Source organism: Sparus aurata, chromosome 9 (assembly GCF_900880675.1).
Source record: "Sparus aurata chromosome 9, fSpaAur1.1, whole genome shotgun sequence".
Classification (NCBI taxonomy): Eukaryota; Metazoa; Chordata; class Actinopteri; order Spariformes; family Sparidae; genus Sparus; species Sparus aurata.
Genome location: NC_044195.1, coordinates 22,383,692 through 22,399,282, shown reverse-complemented (window position 1 = coordinate 22,399,282; position 15,591 = coordinate 22,383,692). Strand labels below are relative to the sequence as shown.

The window sequence follows — 15,591 nt, the reverse complement described above, 5'->3', positions numbered from 1 at the left end:
TCTGTTAATGAAGCTGTTTCGGTTTGGATGTAACCTTTTCTGTGAAGGGTCAAGTGTGCCGCACATGTATCATTTTGTAATACTTCACAAAGGTGAGTTCTCGGCAGAGGCACCCCGGGGACTGTCAGGTGTTTCGAGCGACAACAAAAAAGAGCTCCAGTAGAAAAAGCAGGTTTTAATCATTACGAAGATAAAGACATTGAACACGTGGTAATATTTGAACAAGATGGGGCCATAAGGTTGCTGTTGATAAGATGTGCATGATTCCTCCTGGGAGTAACTAATTAAGTGATAGTCTTGGGGGGTCTCACTCAGTCATCTGCTCTCACACTGAATGTAGTCAGGCAGTGGCCCCTACGGGCTACCGTCTGTAAAACAAAGCTGAGGCTGCTCTGCAAAAAAAAAAAAAGGTTTACTGTATTTTTCTGTTGTTGTTGTTGTTATGAAGGCTGAGAAGTAGGACTGTTTTTTGTCTTTTTTTTTTTTTTCCTTTTGCGTCGCACCTAGAATACAAATGTGTTCCTGTACACTGTGCTGCAAATAATGAGTGAGTCAGGGGGGAAAAAAAAAAAAAAAAAAAAAACGTCGCGGGTCGTGCGTGAAGACACGCGCACAGACACAACAAGCCACTCGTTCTCTGACACATGTAGGCCACCTCGTCCGTTTACGCGCCGCTCTTCCAGGACAAACCTCTCTCTCTGACCAGCCACTGACCACTTATTCTCGACTTGATTTTTTTTTTCCAGGGAATGCAGTGGGAGTTCTCGGCTGGCGGGATGTGTTGTGTCTGTGGGTGACAGAGAGGGGGAGGAGGGGGGCGCTCTGCTCTGCTCTGCTCAGCTCAGCTCGGCTCGGCGCAGGACGCAGGAGGACAGTCGCTCTCCAAGGTGCTGAAAGTCGGAGCGCTCCCTCCTCTCTCGGGCTCTCTCGCCTGACGCACGATGAACGCGACCCTCGAGCGATGACCGAACTCCGATCCCGCTCGGTTTCGTTTTCTCATCCAACTTCTGCCCTGGTGGATTTCATTTTTGTTTTTTCCGAGCCACCGCTGGATGTACGCGCACACATGTGTGCAACAAGACTGACTGCTGCTGCTGCCTCTCGCTCTCTAACGTCCACCTGCTTCGTTGGGAAATATTGAATTTTAATTCTCAGGGAACGTTAAAGAGGATTTTTCTCGTTCTCTCCCCCTATCTCTCTCTCTCTCTCTCTTTCTGTGTGTGTCTCTGTACCGCATGCCTTCGGACGTGAACTGTGATATTGTCTCGAATAAGGTGAGTCCGGGGAGGATAACCATGAAGCAGACCTACTTTTATGTGGATATCTTTTTTTGTCTTTGCGCCGGAGAGGAGGGGAGCACACCTCCGAAAGGCTTGTGGTGTTTAATTGCTTGCTTTCCTTAAAAAAAAAAAATTAAATTTTTTTTAAAAGCAACCATCACGACCGAGAAGGGAGGATTATAGTGTCTGGTGGAGTCTTGGGGTGAATTCAAAACCCGGTGGATAAAGTGAAGTTTCACACAGGCTGTAGGCGGCTATCTCTCCGATCTGCTGCTTCACACTCAGCGGACTACCAGGCGATTTCCCCTCCAACCCCACCCCCCCAAAAAAACCGCGGTGAGTTGAGTATACATCCCTGTTGTCACTTGCGTTTGCAATTGATCTGTCAGGACGCGCAACACTTAGAGACCAGGCGATTCTAAGCCGAGGAGGTGAAGAAGAAGGGAGGTGGTGGAGGTGGAGGGGGGGGGGGGGGGGGGGTCTTTATTTGCAGCTGTATGTTGCTCAACTGTCTGTATCCAGCTCTGTGTGTGTGTCTGTGTGTGTGTGTGTGTGTGTGTGTGTGTGTGTCCACGCGCGCGCGCGTATATGTGTGTGTGTGTGTGTGTGTGTGTGGAGGGGGAAAGAAAGGGGAAAGGGGGAAAAAAAGGCGAGTGATGCATTTTGGGTTCAATTCATTGCGCATTTATGAATCAGAACATCTGCATGTCACATGACTGAACAGGTTATTGTAAGTCCACATGTTGGAGCGGTCGTTTGTGATCCCTTTATGTTTTTGTTTGTTTGTTTTTTATCGGCTGAAATAGACGGTTAAGCTACCTGTTGTCTCCTGGAGTTTTTTTTTCTTTTTTTTTTAAAGATAAGAAATTGAGCAAATAGGTTGGGCTTTAGAGAATGTGGAGGGAGAACGCCGTGAGGATCCCACTCCACCCACCTCACATAATGGATGTTTAAACCCCGTCGCTGAGAGATTTATTTTTTGCGAGAGAGTCATGTGAATCAGCACCTCCACCTCCACCAACACCAACACCAACACAAGCGCACACACAGCTCGTGTTAAAGAAAAGGGTTTGTCTTTCGGAGATGATATGTGGCATTAGCCTGTTGAGTAGCAGCCGTGATATGGGGGGTGTGGATTGTAGAATAATAAATAAACTCGTATCTTCCCTGTAAACACAGCAGCAGGACAGGACGCACTGTAGGCCTGAGGGGGGGGGGGATAATCTAAAGTATTTGTTTACTGGTATTTATTGGGATGTTCAGAACAACAGCAGTGAGTCACCACCCATCACACCACCTCTTATTTCTCACTGCAGCCCCATTTCCTCACTTGATGATGATGGTGATAATGAAGCGCAGGACGGATCCAGAGAGGATACCGGGAGCCTAGGGATGACATCCACATAATCTTTGCTCAATGTGGATTTCGATGCCACGGCGAAGGATGGGCCCTCTTCTGTCGGCCGCCTCCGTCCTCCTGCTGGCCCTGAGCGCCGTGTCCCCGGCCTCGGTGGGTAACCCCGAGGATTACGCCGCGGACGAGGCGGAGCGTAGCGCCGGAGAGAACATCGTCTTCGACGACTACCGGGGGAAAGGATGCGTGGACGACAGCGGCTTCGTCTACAAACTCGGGGAGCGCTTCTACCCGGGACACTCGAACTGTCCGTGCGTGTGCACGGAGGACGGGCCCGTGTGCGACCAGCCGGAGTGCCCCAAACTTCACCCCAAGTGCACCAAAGTGGAGCACAACGGATGCTGCCCCGAGTGCAAGGAGGTTAAAAACTTTTGCGAGTACCGAGGGAAAACCTATAAAATCCTGGAAGAATTCAAGGTAAGCTCTCTTAAAACATTACATCTTGCATTTTTGTTTTACATTCAGATTCAAATCCGTCAACTTGGAGATAAACCAAAGTCATGGCAGAAGTATAAAACATAGCCTACTCAGTAGGATCTTGCCTCATACAGTAGAAGGAACGTGCATACATGTTTTTCTTTCTGCTTCTATCTGATATTTCCTTTAATGATAAAACAGTTTAGATCACATTTTAAGGGCTGTAGTGACTGATGCTCGTGAGTTGGGTCCATCGTGCCAGGCTGATTTAGTCGGTCTCAGTCAGTCTGGAGGTCTGGATGCTACTGAAGGAACCATCTAACATGTCCTGTCACATACACACAGGAATATGAACACCCAATAACCAGATATGCATATTCATAAAAAGTGATCAACGTCAGTAAATTCACATATGAAATGGGATCTGAGGTCATGATGTTGTCATTGTGGCAGCAGCCATGTCTCAGGGGGACAGAGGTTAATCTTAAAGGCACGGTATGCAAGAATTGGTGCCCCCTATTTGCAAATAGGGGGCACCAATTCTTACATACTAAGCTATAGCCGCTGTTAGCTGGAAAGCAGGGTTAACTGTGCAGCTGGGGGTCGTATCAGTTGACTCTGCTGGGACCGGGAGCTCAGAGCAATGGGGGAGGGTTGGTGTCGTTTTATATCAGACTGTCATCCAAGAAGGGGCTAGCTGGTTAGCATGCTAATTTCAAAAGATATATTTGCCAAATAATGCAGAGACATCTTGGACACAATGTCAGAACTGTTTCTTCACATCCTCTCGATGATCTTAGTTCGTTTTTGAATGTTTTCAACAAAAATGTGTACGTAGTGCACAAACTTACACAATGCTTAAGGTCCTAGGATTGCAGGGATACCATGTTTATCACACTGTGCATCTATGGTACTGCATTCTACCATATTAGTCTTATTTGTGAAAATATAAATATATATTTATATCTGCCAGGAGATTGTATCCTTCAAATTTTTAGGCTTCCCTGATAACAAAATTGCTCTTGCCCAGATCTGGCCCACACCAGGCATGTTCATCCGGCCCACACACGGTCCACTCCTGTTTGCCAGATCTGAGCCACAAGTAATAGTAATTGTGTAAGACCGCTGGAGCGTGAAAACTGTGATATTTTCCCAGATGGCTCATACCGTGATAATCTCACACCTTTCACGACCCTGTTCTGTTGTTGCAACTTGTTGACAGAATCCAGTGTGTAAATATTGTTCATATGCAGCTCAACAGCAGCACTGACCTGAGGTGGGGGTGGGAGGCGGGTTGGATGGGTTCGGGTCAGCGAGGCTCTCGGGTTGGTGTGAATACGTATCAATTCCTGGCGTACTGTAAAAAGAATATCATGAAGATGTGTTTATTGGCCAAGGGCACAAAGATGGCTGCCACCCAGAGTGATGTCATACCGCCCCCCCCCCCTTCCTGCACCCATCAACTGAACACTCACCCAGCATCACCAATCTGACAGATGCTATAACCATATTTTTAATGCTTTGATTTGTGGACACTGAGTCACTGCTGGCACATTCGGTTTCCCTGTGTCTCCTGCAAAAGGGAGCGCTGTTTTTTTTTTTCTTTACCCATCAGACCGGCGTCTCAGCGGTTGTTATGGAGCATGACAGCACCGTCTGATTTGAAATGACACTATGAGCGTGACAACGGCAGTCTGTGTTTAAACTGTTGCTGGCCACAAGGAAAAACCCTCCTCATTCAGATTTCTCACATGTGGATCGGGGCTATAAGTGATTGAGACACAATATGACACGATGCAGCCTAAACATTGGTGTCGCTCCATTGTTAATCATGGCACTTGTTCATGTCTTTGCGAATAAATATCAGCAACCAGTTAAGGTTAGTGTGTCCATTGTAGTTGTGTCAGCTTAATGCTGCAAATCTGTAAGTATCGGATCTGTCGTGATTTCCTGGTTACTTCTCTTGTCATTATTTGGTACCTGAATTTACCCCTTTTTCTGGATTTAGCTATTACATGCTTTGACATCATATTAGAGGTAGAAAACCGACGTCTTCAAGCCAACAAATTGGTATTAGGATGACATTGCCAATTTTCTCTTTGGCTTATTTCATCAGTTTTTTTTCCCCGTCTAAAATATCGGATTCACAAAGTAATCGCTTCCTCCAATCTGTTGTGGAAGAGTCGAAATGTCAGTGCACCTCTCAAACATCTATCGTGTGCAACCAACTTGAAATGACAGACACTCTCCAGAAATAAATGACTACTTGAAATTAAGCCTTAGAAGGCATCATCAAGATCGACTGCCGAACGTGAGTGTTCACCATAATAGAGATATTAAGAGATCATATAATGTGTATATCCAAGGAAGAAAAAATCGAAGAATCGAATATGCAATTTTGCATCTATACAGGACACCTTCGTACATTTCATATCAGTATTTTAAAGACAGTTCATCTAAAACAACAGAGAACATTTGTCAGTTTTGAACTCCGAGCATGCTATCTTATTAAAAGCTGTTTTCTTCTTCTGTCAGAGCGTGGACATTTCATGCCTCAAGCCTTGTAGTGATAAATAAGGCTGTAAATAGTGCATATATTTCACATTTGAAGTATGAAACCAGGAAACGGTGGTTAGACTTGTACTTTGCTCTGTGATCAATAAGTCACAGAAAAAGTTTCCAAGGAGCACTGTTTCGCTCTCCTAAGTCAATCTGGCATTTTTCCTTTTTTTACAGAAGGATCAGATGTTATTTTCGCGTTGTTCATATCCGCAAAACGTTCAAAGCCAACATTTGACAACGACACTGGGACAATACAGTGTATACAATTTGTCAATGCAACTCAACACTACAACTAAAACATTTCACTTTAAGAAGCGTTACTGGCCTCTATTTCTGTGTCCACTTGGAGGCATCAGAACCGGTTCAAAGGACAATCTCAACATATGAAGTCCACTTGCAGTCTTCATGGTGGAGGTGTTTACACATCCAGCAGACATTAGCTTTCATTTAGACTCAAGCCAGCTGATGAATGTCAGTCCAGTATTAATTCTCTGTTAGCTATGTTTTCGGTCTCTACCACCTCCAGGGGAGATGTCCGTCTCTAAATGCTCAACCAGCTCTTCACTACTTTCATCTGTTGACTGTTTGGATCTTGCACAGGTAGCATGAAGGTGGTTTAACCTGCTGTCTGGTGCAGCTTGGTGTGAGTTTAAAAGGTCCAGCGCATAGGGTTTAGTGGTATTTATCAGTGATGTGGCAGATTGCAACAAACCGAGTTAGTACCCTGTCATCTCAACCTCCCCTACAGTGGCAGCGAAAAACGTAGAAACTGTTGAAACGTGGTGGTGCAAAATGGCTGACTCCATGGAGGAGAACAAGAACACAACAATCCTTAGTTTCAGGTGATAACACACTAATGATTGAAATAAATAAAAAGTCACCCCTTTATCATTCCTTTTTTTCCTAATAGATCCCCATAAATCCTACACACTGGACATAGAACATTAACACTGCAGGCTGTTAAACCAATACATTTCCAATACAAGTAATTCAGCCCATTACTGATACAGTGTGAAAATATTGTAAAGTGCTGCAGTGTTTAGGCTAACTACTAGTATCACAGGAACATGAACCTGGGTACACAACAACAATGACTGTATGTAAACTTAAATCAATGTTTAGATAAAAATCATAACTAGTTATCAGTATGAGAAAAACACTGTACGTCTCATTGTCTCCTTCTCTTTACCTGCCACGCAACGCTTCAGCACAAACTTTTTGTGATCTCAGTATAATTGTTTCCATTTGGTTTCATGACTTCGGGGCAAAGCAGGGGAAGATGTAGGAACGTGTTGCACCTGTGAATATTAGCATTTCATGTCACCGAAACAAATTGAAGCAGGCAGGGGGATGACACAGTGAGTTCAGCCAAATAAAATGCAGACAAGCATCGTCGTTAACCATTCAGGTACATTTTGTGGAAATCCTTGAGAAATCAGCCCAAAAAAACCCCCAACAAAGAACCGGACAGACAAAGCTACGGATTCAGTTGTCAATGTTAAACTTAAAATGTTTTGTTTTTTTAATTGCTTTTAATTTTCATCTGCCTTTTAGTGTATTCAGATGGATGAGCATCAAGTCACAGCGTTCTGGTTTTGGATTGTTAAAAGGGAATTTATGTCTATGTTAAGGGGCGCTGAAATAATTGATTAACTGATCAGTCAACTGACATGAAGATGAATGATATGCAATGAATGAATGATAGGCATTCATCAAAGAAGAAAGTCTAATTTCTGCTTCTCTGTGTTTAACGAGTCAAAGACAACGTGCGCATCAAGGGCTTTGACTCTTTTTTTGTGGCGCCAGGAATCAAATCCCCAGAAAAATCTTATTCCAGTGGAAAAATAATCAATTCCCCCGCACACTTTACTCAAGACTCAACAATCACAAAGTAGCATAGTTCTTGATAACAGCCCACAATTACATGGCGGTCGCAGCACATTCTTACTCCCACCTCATCAAACACAGCAGCTCTGTTGGCTTGGTGATCTCAAGCTACAAACTGTGACACTCTACCAACCCCTCTAATGTCATTTATTTATTCATTTTTACACAAAGTGCTCCTCAAGTTAGCACTATCAAGCTTCTTGCAAAGTCTGGCTTGACCTTCAAATAAAGGCTCTGCAGTCGAGTTGGCAACGATTCGTAATATACAACATTAAGTTACACTTTCAAAGCATAACGACAAAAACATATTAGGATATTTAGAATGTTATTATTATTATTATTATATTTATTGTTATTATTATGTTATCAAAAGGTCACAGTTTGGTTAGGGTTAGGAGCTAAACCAACTTGATTACGTGAAGGAACTCAACCTACTTGTTTAGGGTTAGGCATCAACACTGCGTGGTCAGGGTTAGGCTAACAGAAACACTTGGTAAGGTTTAGGCACTAAAACTACATTGTTAGTGTTAGGCAAAAAAAATAAAAACTTACTTCTGTGAATGACCCACCCATCCGCCCCCTAACTTGGACTTGTTGCTGGTTATACGACTGGACTAGAGGGGCACCTACAGTGTCTGACATGATAGCATATGGCCACTGACCAGGCTACTGTATTTGACGTGTTGGGAGTGAAAACAAGCTTGATGATCCACAACATGCAAAAAAAATCACCAATTCAACATCCCCATGAACTGTCATGCAGTCTAAGTGATACACCATCTATGATCCCTGACATTTTTCATACTACATACATGAGAAATGGGTCATCTTCGTAGAATATAACGTGTTTTACCTTAAAACGAATGCATTTGGGATTTGAATTGTTAATTGGACGAAAACAAGCGTTTTGAAGAGTTTACCTAGGGCTCTGAAAAAAATTACTGAACAATCAAGAAATCGATCATGAACATATCAAACATCATACTTTATGAATTGGCACATCAGGGTTAAAGTGACACAGTGCTGTTCTTAATACAGGGCGTGTGAGATCAGCCCAATTAAAACCTATGTACTTAATCTGCACTGATTGGTGCGTTTGCACGTCAGACGGCATCAAGCTCAGTCCCACATTAGGATGCAGGCCCACAGATTTTGCGAGGAGCCACCATGAGTGCATAAACCTTGCAGTTTGTTGTGAGATCGAGTCCATCAATAGTGCGGCTCGCTCTCCTGCTAACCTTGACTGGAAGGCCCGGAGAGGGAAGGGCATTTCTTCTTACTTGAGGGTGGAAAAAAAAAAAAAGCGTTCATTCGTTCTTATTGATTATCTCAGTGAAAATGACATGACCGAAAGACGGAGAGAAGGAATCTGTCGTGCAAGGTGAACTCCCCCTCCCCTATGGAAGACCACACACCTAACTCTTACATCTTAGTCCACATCCTGCAGGAAGGCTGGGGATCTTCAGTGAGTGCATGAAAGCGTCGGAACCCTGCAGTGTTCAAGGAAATCAAAGGTCGCCAGTCTGGTATACAGACCCTGTTTAGAGATGGCGACAGGTTAACCTTTGGTGTGGGCCTCATGGCATTTCCTTTGCCGTGATTGTGCGACTTGCTAAAGGTTTTGCATTTATATTCAGTAGCAGATGATGGACATGCAGAGACACAGCATCTAAGACTGAGATGTTTGGAGTTTGGAGCCTCTGGGTCGCTTGGATGCATGGGTTTAAATGAATAATTGATCGCTGCTTGTCATCCAGCAACTCTTGGTTAAGTTCCCTGTTACATTATGCTGAAAATCTCATTATGCAATAGGTCAGTTATTGTCATGCAAGTGGTATTGGGCAAGTCACATAGCTGCTGACTGCAGTGCAATGTCAGTAGTTGAATCTAATGCTGGTATAACTCATGCATCAGCAACCTGGTATGAATTTCCCAGCACCAACTTGTCCACGTGGATTTCATCATATTTAATACAATGTAGAATTTCTAGCAGTGGGTGTATTTTCTACTCTTGTTTTCTTAGTCCTGCCACTCAACCTTAGTAGGTGTTTCACCTACAGGGTTCCCCGTCAGATGAGGAAGGGACCAGTGCCCCCAGCACGGCTGCCGGCGTGCCTCTGGCCTCAGCGCAGCTGCAATCAAGAACCAGGAGCTATAGGGTGAGTTCAGATCCCAGATCGTCAGGCTAGGGCTGGGATGTGAACTCAAATGTGAACAATCCCGTCCGTGCTTCCTGCGATCCCCCCTAGGGAAGGGATGCAGAGTTGAAAAAGTGGGGGAGGGCTCTGACACTTTCAGTGACAAAGGTACACACAATCAGATTATCTTGAATAGTTTCTGATTTAGAGAAAAGTGATGTTAATTGCTTGATTTGGAAGTAAAACAGGCAGCCTTAGTACTTTCATTTCTACGCACCTTTCCTTAAATCCCCAGGAGACAGGTACTAATCTATCCTGTGCAGTGCAGCTTAGGCTTATGACTGAGTTGAGGCAATTTCATTTCCAGAGAAAAACATATTGCTTATTACCACTCTGTACTTATAATAGATATAAACAATAGAATACACTTTGTAATTTCCCAGTTTTTCTTAACTTTTGATTGTTCTTTCAATAAAAGAAAAGTCTTTGCAGAAATTGATGTACCGTAATTACTGAAACGTACTGATGGAGCACATGTACAGTCACAACAATGAATTTAAAACAGCACATAGACAGTGCTGCCTACACATCGCACACAACAGTAATTAGTGACTCTGCTTTTCAGCACTGACACCTATGAGACAAATCAGCCATAAAAGCTGTAAAAATGATTGCTCAAATTGATTTTCCTATCCAATTTGCCAGCGGCAACAAGGGTCCTAATTAGAAGACGTTATTAAGCGCAAACAATTAGGCCACAAAGAATTTTAAAAGAAGTTCTTTTCTGGTCTGAACTCACTTAAAGTACCCTCGTTCAAGTATCAGGGGTGTTTTAGCATCCAACTCGTGCCTCCTCTTTCTCTCTCTCTGTATTTCCTGACCGCCAGTCAAACATTGTTTTGTCTTGGTCAACAGCAGCATGCAGTTTGACTGTCAGCCCATTCCCATCACTCCCATTAGCCGCATGGGTGAGGTTCATGTGACCCTGTTGTGCAGCCTTTGAGTATTTCACATTACCATTTGCCCCAACTGAAGGTTATTTGACTATTCATTGCTTCCCAGCTCCGTCTCCATTTGTCTCAGAGCGGGATTGAAAGGCATGACGGCCGATTCACTCTAATACCCGGCCAATAAGACGGCGACAACAGGAGACTTTTTCTTCACCAAAACATCTGGCAGCACGTCAGAGTGTTGCCTGTGCTCCATTTTCTTTTATATGTCTGGGCTGAGCCATGACTGATCCTCTTCACGGTAGACCTCGCACAAAAGGATGCACCGAGAGCACCGGGCAATGCTGAATACATTGAAGGACTGTCGTAGTTTTCTTTTTCAAATGACATTTTTAATATACTCATGGCTATGAGGCACCAGCAACAGCAGGCTTCCACCTCATCTGCTTTACAGGTCAATCCGCTAGATCGACCAACAGAAAATCATCATCAAGCTCTGAAATGATTTCATTTTTAAAGGCCACTCGTGATGGTGAAAAAACAACGTCTCTCACAGTTAGCCCTCTACTTTGTGTTTCACAGTTCTGTGCAATTGGTAAACCACAATTGTCTGGACTAGGTTCAAAGCTCCTCACACCGTTCTCTTTACAGACACGCAGCCCAGCCCGACAAGTCATTTCACATTCAGAATGCATGAATGCAGCACTTCATACACATCTCCGAATCAACCCTTCTGCCGCAGCACCGACAACATTACTCAGCCAAGAATAACACAGTGTCAATCTTAAACAATCACCCTAGAAACATGACAACAGCTAGCATTACAGTATGTAGCACTACTTTTAATTGTAGTGTCTTTTATTCATGATGTATTTTTTTTCCATTTTTGCACAGAGTCATTCCAAATTCACAAAATGAGACTAATTACATAACACAATACAAAACTATACGTTGTCACTATACATATGTATTGGATAGCTACGGTGTTAGTCAACCCTGTCTGCTCTCATCAACGTCACACATTATGTGGGAGAGAATGTTTCTTGCATGGGCGATCCTTCACTAACTGTAATCTGCAGATACGTCCAGACATCCATAACATCTGGTCACATGAGCAATGGTCAACTTTTGACCTTTTCTGACTTTCACAATGAAAAGAATTCCAGTATGGAGTTGAAGAATGGAGAGTAAAGACTGTAAACCACCCTGTGACTGGAGGGGAATGGTGTTAACGCCACATCATCCCTAGCAATGAGACTTTTCCTCTTTCCCCAGCTGCCACAGGTCTGTCATACGGGTCATCAGAGACTGCAAATAAGCGCTCAGTGTTGAATTTCATACTCATGTTTTTATTAATTCATGGCTTTTTCGATAAAGATGTGAATGCAAGAAATTGCAGTTTAATTTACAGGGATTTAACGTTGAACATAAACCTGAAAGTACGTAAACATGCCAAAAGGAGAGTGAATATACAGTTTTGGTGATACAGTCGATGTTGGAAATGTATGTCTCTGCAAACCACTGAAATTGAATCTTTGCACTTCTTTATGTTGCAGATTCACATTACTTTGATTCCTTTAATTTTTTCTAATTTCTGTTGTGAAAATGCTGCAATTGTGGTCACTCAATTAAAAAAAAAATCACAAGATCATGTTTTGGTTTAAAATGGCTGCTTTGGTCACAATGAAAAATGAAAAATACTGCACGGTTTCTCAGTTATAAATGTTGAAACACAGTCTTGAACCATGGTCAGTGGCTTGGCAGACTTCTTGCCTGTAAGTTCGTCAGCATCCCCCTTACCTACCAAAGTGATGGTCAGGTCACATGTAACGTAAACATGTAACAACATGACACACGCATGTAAATGGATCAGTGGTTTGCAGAAATGATTGGTGCCCATTTTATCCTGGCGACATGGCTGGTTTGAAAGATGTGGTCGCTGAATGCAAAACAGGAAGCAATGCAGGCACTTTGTTGTGCCGACAGTGTGGAAGGTTTTGAAAAAGTGACCAACAGTAATGTTATGGTCAGTAATGGATGAAATGATGCCTGTGATATCAAAACATACCCTCGGAGGAGAAAACTCAACAATGCATACAGTATATCGAGAAGCCAGCCGACTTTAACTATCCTCGGTTAGTTTGGCAATGATAAATATGAATGTGAGCAACAACAAAGCCAAGACTTAGTTTTCATCCTCCTAGCTTACACTCACTTTCAAAAAATATTGATTGCATCGCCTCAAACCAAATGAGTAATATATGTTAATACTGATGTTGAATTAAATTCCGATTTATTCCTACAATCTACCAGCAGCCGCTATTTGAGGCAAAGCATTTTGCTCAGAAAAACAAATGAAAGGTTTAGCGGACTTAGTCCTGCATCACTAATTTGTGCTCTAAGGACTATAAGATGTCTAATCGTCTCCTTCTCTATCCTCTTAAGATAGCGATATGCCTTATAGGGAGAAGAGGGGGAGACTGAATCCGTGCCATATGCAGACTGGAGTAAAACTGTGTCTAATTATTCCCTTTGTTATGTTTTAGAGGAATGTCCTTGCTGCATGTCTGGCAGCTGATCAAATATTAATCCAAAGTGGTGTTAGCTGGATCCTTACCATCCACTCAACTAATTGTCCTGCTGCTACAGAGAATTCATGTTTGTGCCGTGCTTTTACCCATAATTAGACACTTTGGACTGACATGTAATCGACCGTCCACTGCTGAGTAAAGGCTCCGTCGTGGACAGGAATGTTATGTTAAGAAAAAAGCCGCTATAAATATTAGATGGATGTTTTTGTGTTGACCCTGCCTCTTGCTGCTTTTGTTAAGACGGTCAGCGGACATGAACCGCACGGAGAGTTCTGATCGGTCGCGCATTAACTTCGACACAAGTATGTGAACTTGTAAACACCTTTGAGAAAACCTGATAACTCATTCCCTCTTTACATGTCATTGCAGCAATATCCCGGTGTCTGCTCATCTGCATCAATGCAGGTCCGTCTGGCTCCGCCACATCCAGCCGGTTCTCATCTCTGCACCAGCTGAGCTCTCTCAGCATTTAAGAATGAGTCAATTTTTCTTTTGTTTTCTGGCTACAAGGAGCCTGCTGCATTCTGCATTTAGTTTCATCCGTTTTATCAGCAGTAATAAAAGGACGAGAGCAACAATACAGCGTTAAGACAGTCGGAATTTTGTTTTTCCAGACTTTCTCTTAAGAAAATATACAGAATTCAGATTGCAGACGTGACTATCAAACAGGCCGGAGGGGGTTGGTGGCAATAGGTAGTTCTAAGGGCATCGCCTCCTTTTGGCACCAGTGGCGGTGCACAAAAGTGTTACATATTGTTAAACACGATATCTTTACGCTTCTTAAAGCCTGACTTCTAAGTTCTTTATACAACTCCGACATTAGGTTTCTCAGAGGAGGGGTTAGAGGTGCCTATACAGGTTTCTGAAATGAGGATACAATGTTTACACGAAAAGCAAATCATTTGTTCCGAAAGATCATAACAGGGATATGAGTGTGCATGTAAACACACCAAGTTAGTTTGGACCCCTGTTTAAAGGCCGCAATAAACACACAAGCTCATTACCGCAAACTGCCGTCACCTCAATTCCCTGACGAGACGTATTTATTGTTACCCAACATAATCTTTACCGAACGCTGGGTTTCTGCTGCTGGAAGTGTCAATATAAAGTGAGGTGTGTAATTGCTGTTATATGTTGCCCAAGGTTATAGTACTTCATCTTCACTCATGGACAACAGAGCTAAGTGAGCTTTATATATCTAATTACCAGCAACGAGACCGAGCCAGAACACCGCAGCTGGAGAAAAGAGCAGAGTCGTGAAGCCAAACTGCAGCCATGACATCATGAACGGAGACACCACGGCAGCCCCCTTATATATTTTCCACCACTGACCCTGAATCCCACCTCGCCTGCCCCCAGCCGATTAAGTCTGTCAAAATGCAGTCAATCGTCCATATGTATGAAACGTCGCCGCTACATTTCTGTATGATCGCTCAAACTGACAGCGGGGAGGAGGACTATAGGTGTGTTTAACTCTTGCTGGGGTATATTAAATGTCTGGTGACAGCTGCCTGTGTGGGTAGAATATGAGAGGAATGTGTGGTAAAGCTTTATATTATGGTACAACACGATTCTTCCCAGTTTACAGTGGAATTGTTTGTACCAACGATGCACCAGTAAAGTAGCGACACACACTTGTAGGTAAAATGGACCTTATGCGCCTTATTCCGTGCATAAGGTTCCCCAACTTAACACATCTACATGCATTTATCAGTTCACAATACTGGTGCACCATCAGTAGCGAGTCAATTTGACTGTGTTAAAAAGCAATGAGGGCAGAGCAAAGTTTTCAAAGGGTGTTCGCCATCGTTGTGCACGCTCACAAGTCTTTATCATTTCAGTGCAGCGCCACTGAAAAAGAGAAAAGGCCCGAAGAAGTGCTCTACATCAGGGAGCGGCGGATCTAAAATATGCAAGACGCAACGAACGAGCAGACAAAATCGATCATCATTAACATCACTGGGAGCGTGAATCTTTTAAAGCTGGAGACGCGGAGCACGGCTTCTTACACCAGAACACAAATAGGCAACAGAAGCTTCAGCACAGCAAGTGGAGACATTGTTTCTGCTCGTATTGCCCTTTTTTAAAAAAAAGTCTGATTTTTAACTAAATATTCTGACAACTTTCGGTGCCCCTTTAGAAAACTTCACATCCGATAAATAGCTTCACGTCCAAGTTTTGTTTTTTTTTTTAATCCCGGCAGGCAGCTGTCTGACATATCAGAGGAAGTTACATCTGATAAACAGGAAGTGTTCTACCACCGGGACGGAAAGTCTTCTGTTCTGATCCTGGCTCTGCAGTTAAACACTCACATCAACATGATCGTGTGGATCTCATTCTAAATTTGGATTG

At 43.3% G+C, this 15,591-nt stretch overlaps 1 protein-coding gene across 7 annotated transcripts in view; it reads left to right on the top strand.

The window, feature by feature from the left end:
* Nucleotides 1–564: 564 nt before the first annotated feature.
* The window catches only part of vwc2l (von Willebrand factor C domain containing 2 like), a 29,905-nt gene continuing 14,878 nt past the window's right edge, over nucleotides 565–15,591 (top strand). The window contains exons 1-4 of one of the 7 annotated variants that reach the window (XM_030429072.1): nucleotides 565–1,616; nucleotides 2,597–3,111; nucleotides 9,606–9,719; nucleotides 10,761–11,007. In XM_030429072.1, coding sequence (XP_030284932.1) covers nucleotides 2,698–3,111; nucleotides 9,606–9,719; nucleotides 10,761–10,832 — 600 coding nt within the window. In that variant the 5' untranslated portion in view covers nucleotides 565–1,616; nucleotides 2,597–2,697 and the 3' untranslated portion in view covers nucleotides 10,833–11,007. Of the gene's footprint in view, nucleotides 1,617–1,659; nucleotides 1,712–2,596; nucleotides 3,112–9,605; nucleotides 9,720–10,760; nucleotides 11,008–15,591 lie in introns of those variants that run through there. The other 6 variants (XM_030429067.1, XM_030429069.1, XM_030429066.1 and 3 more) reach the window with 6 other exon arrangements.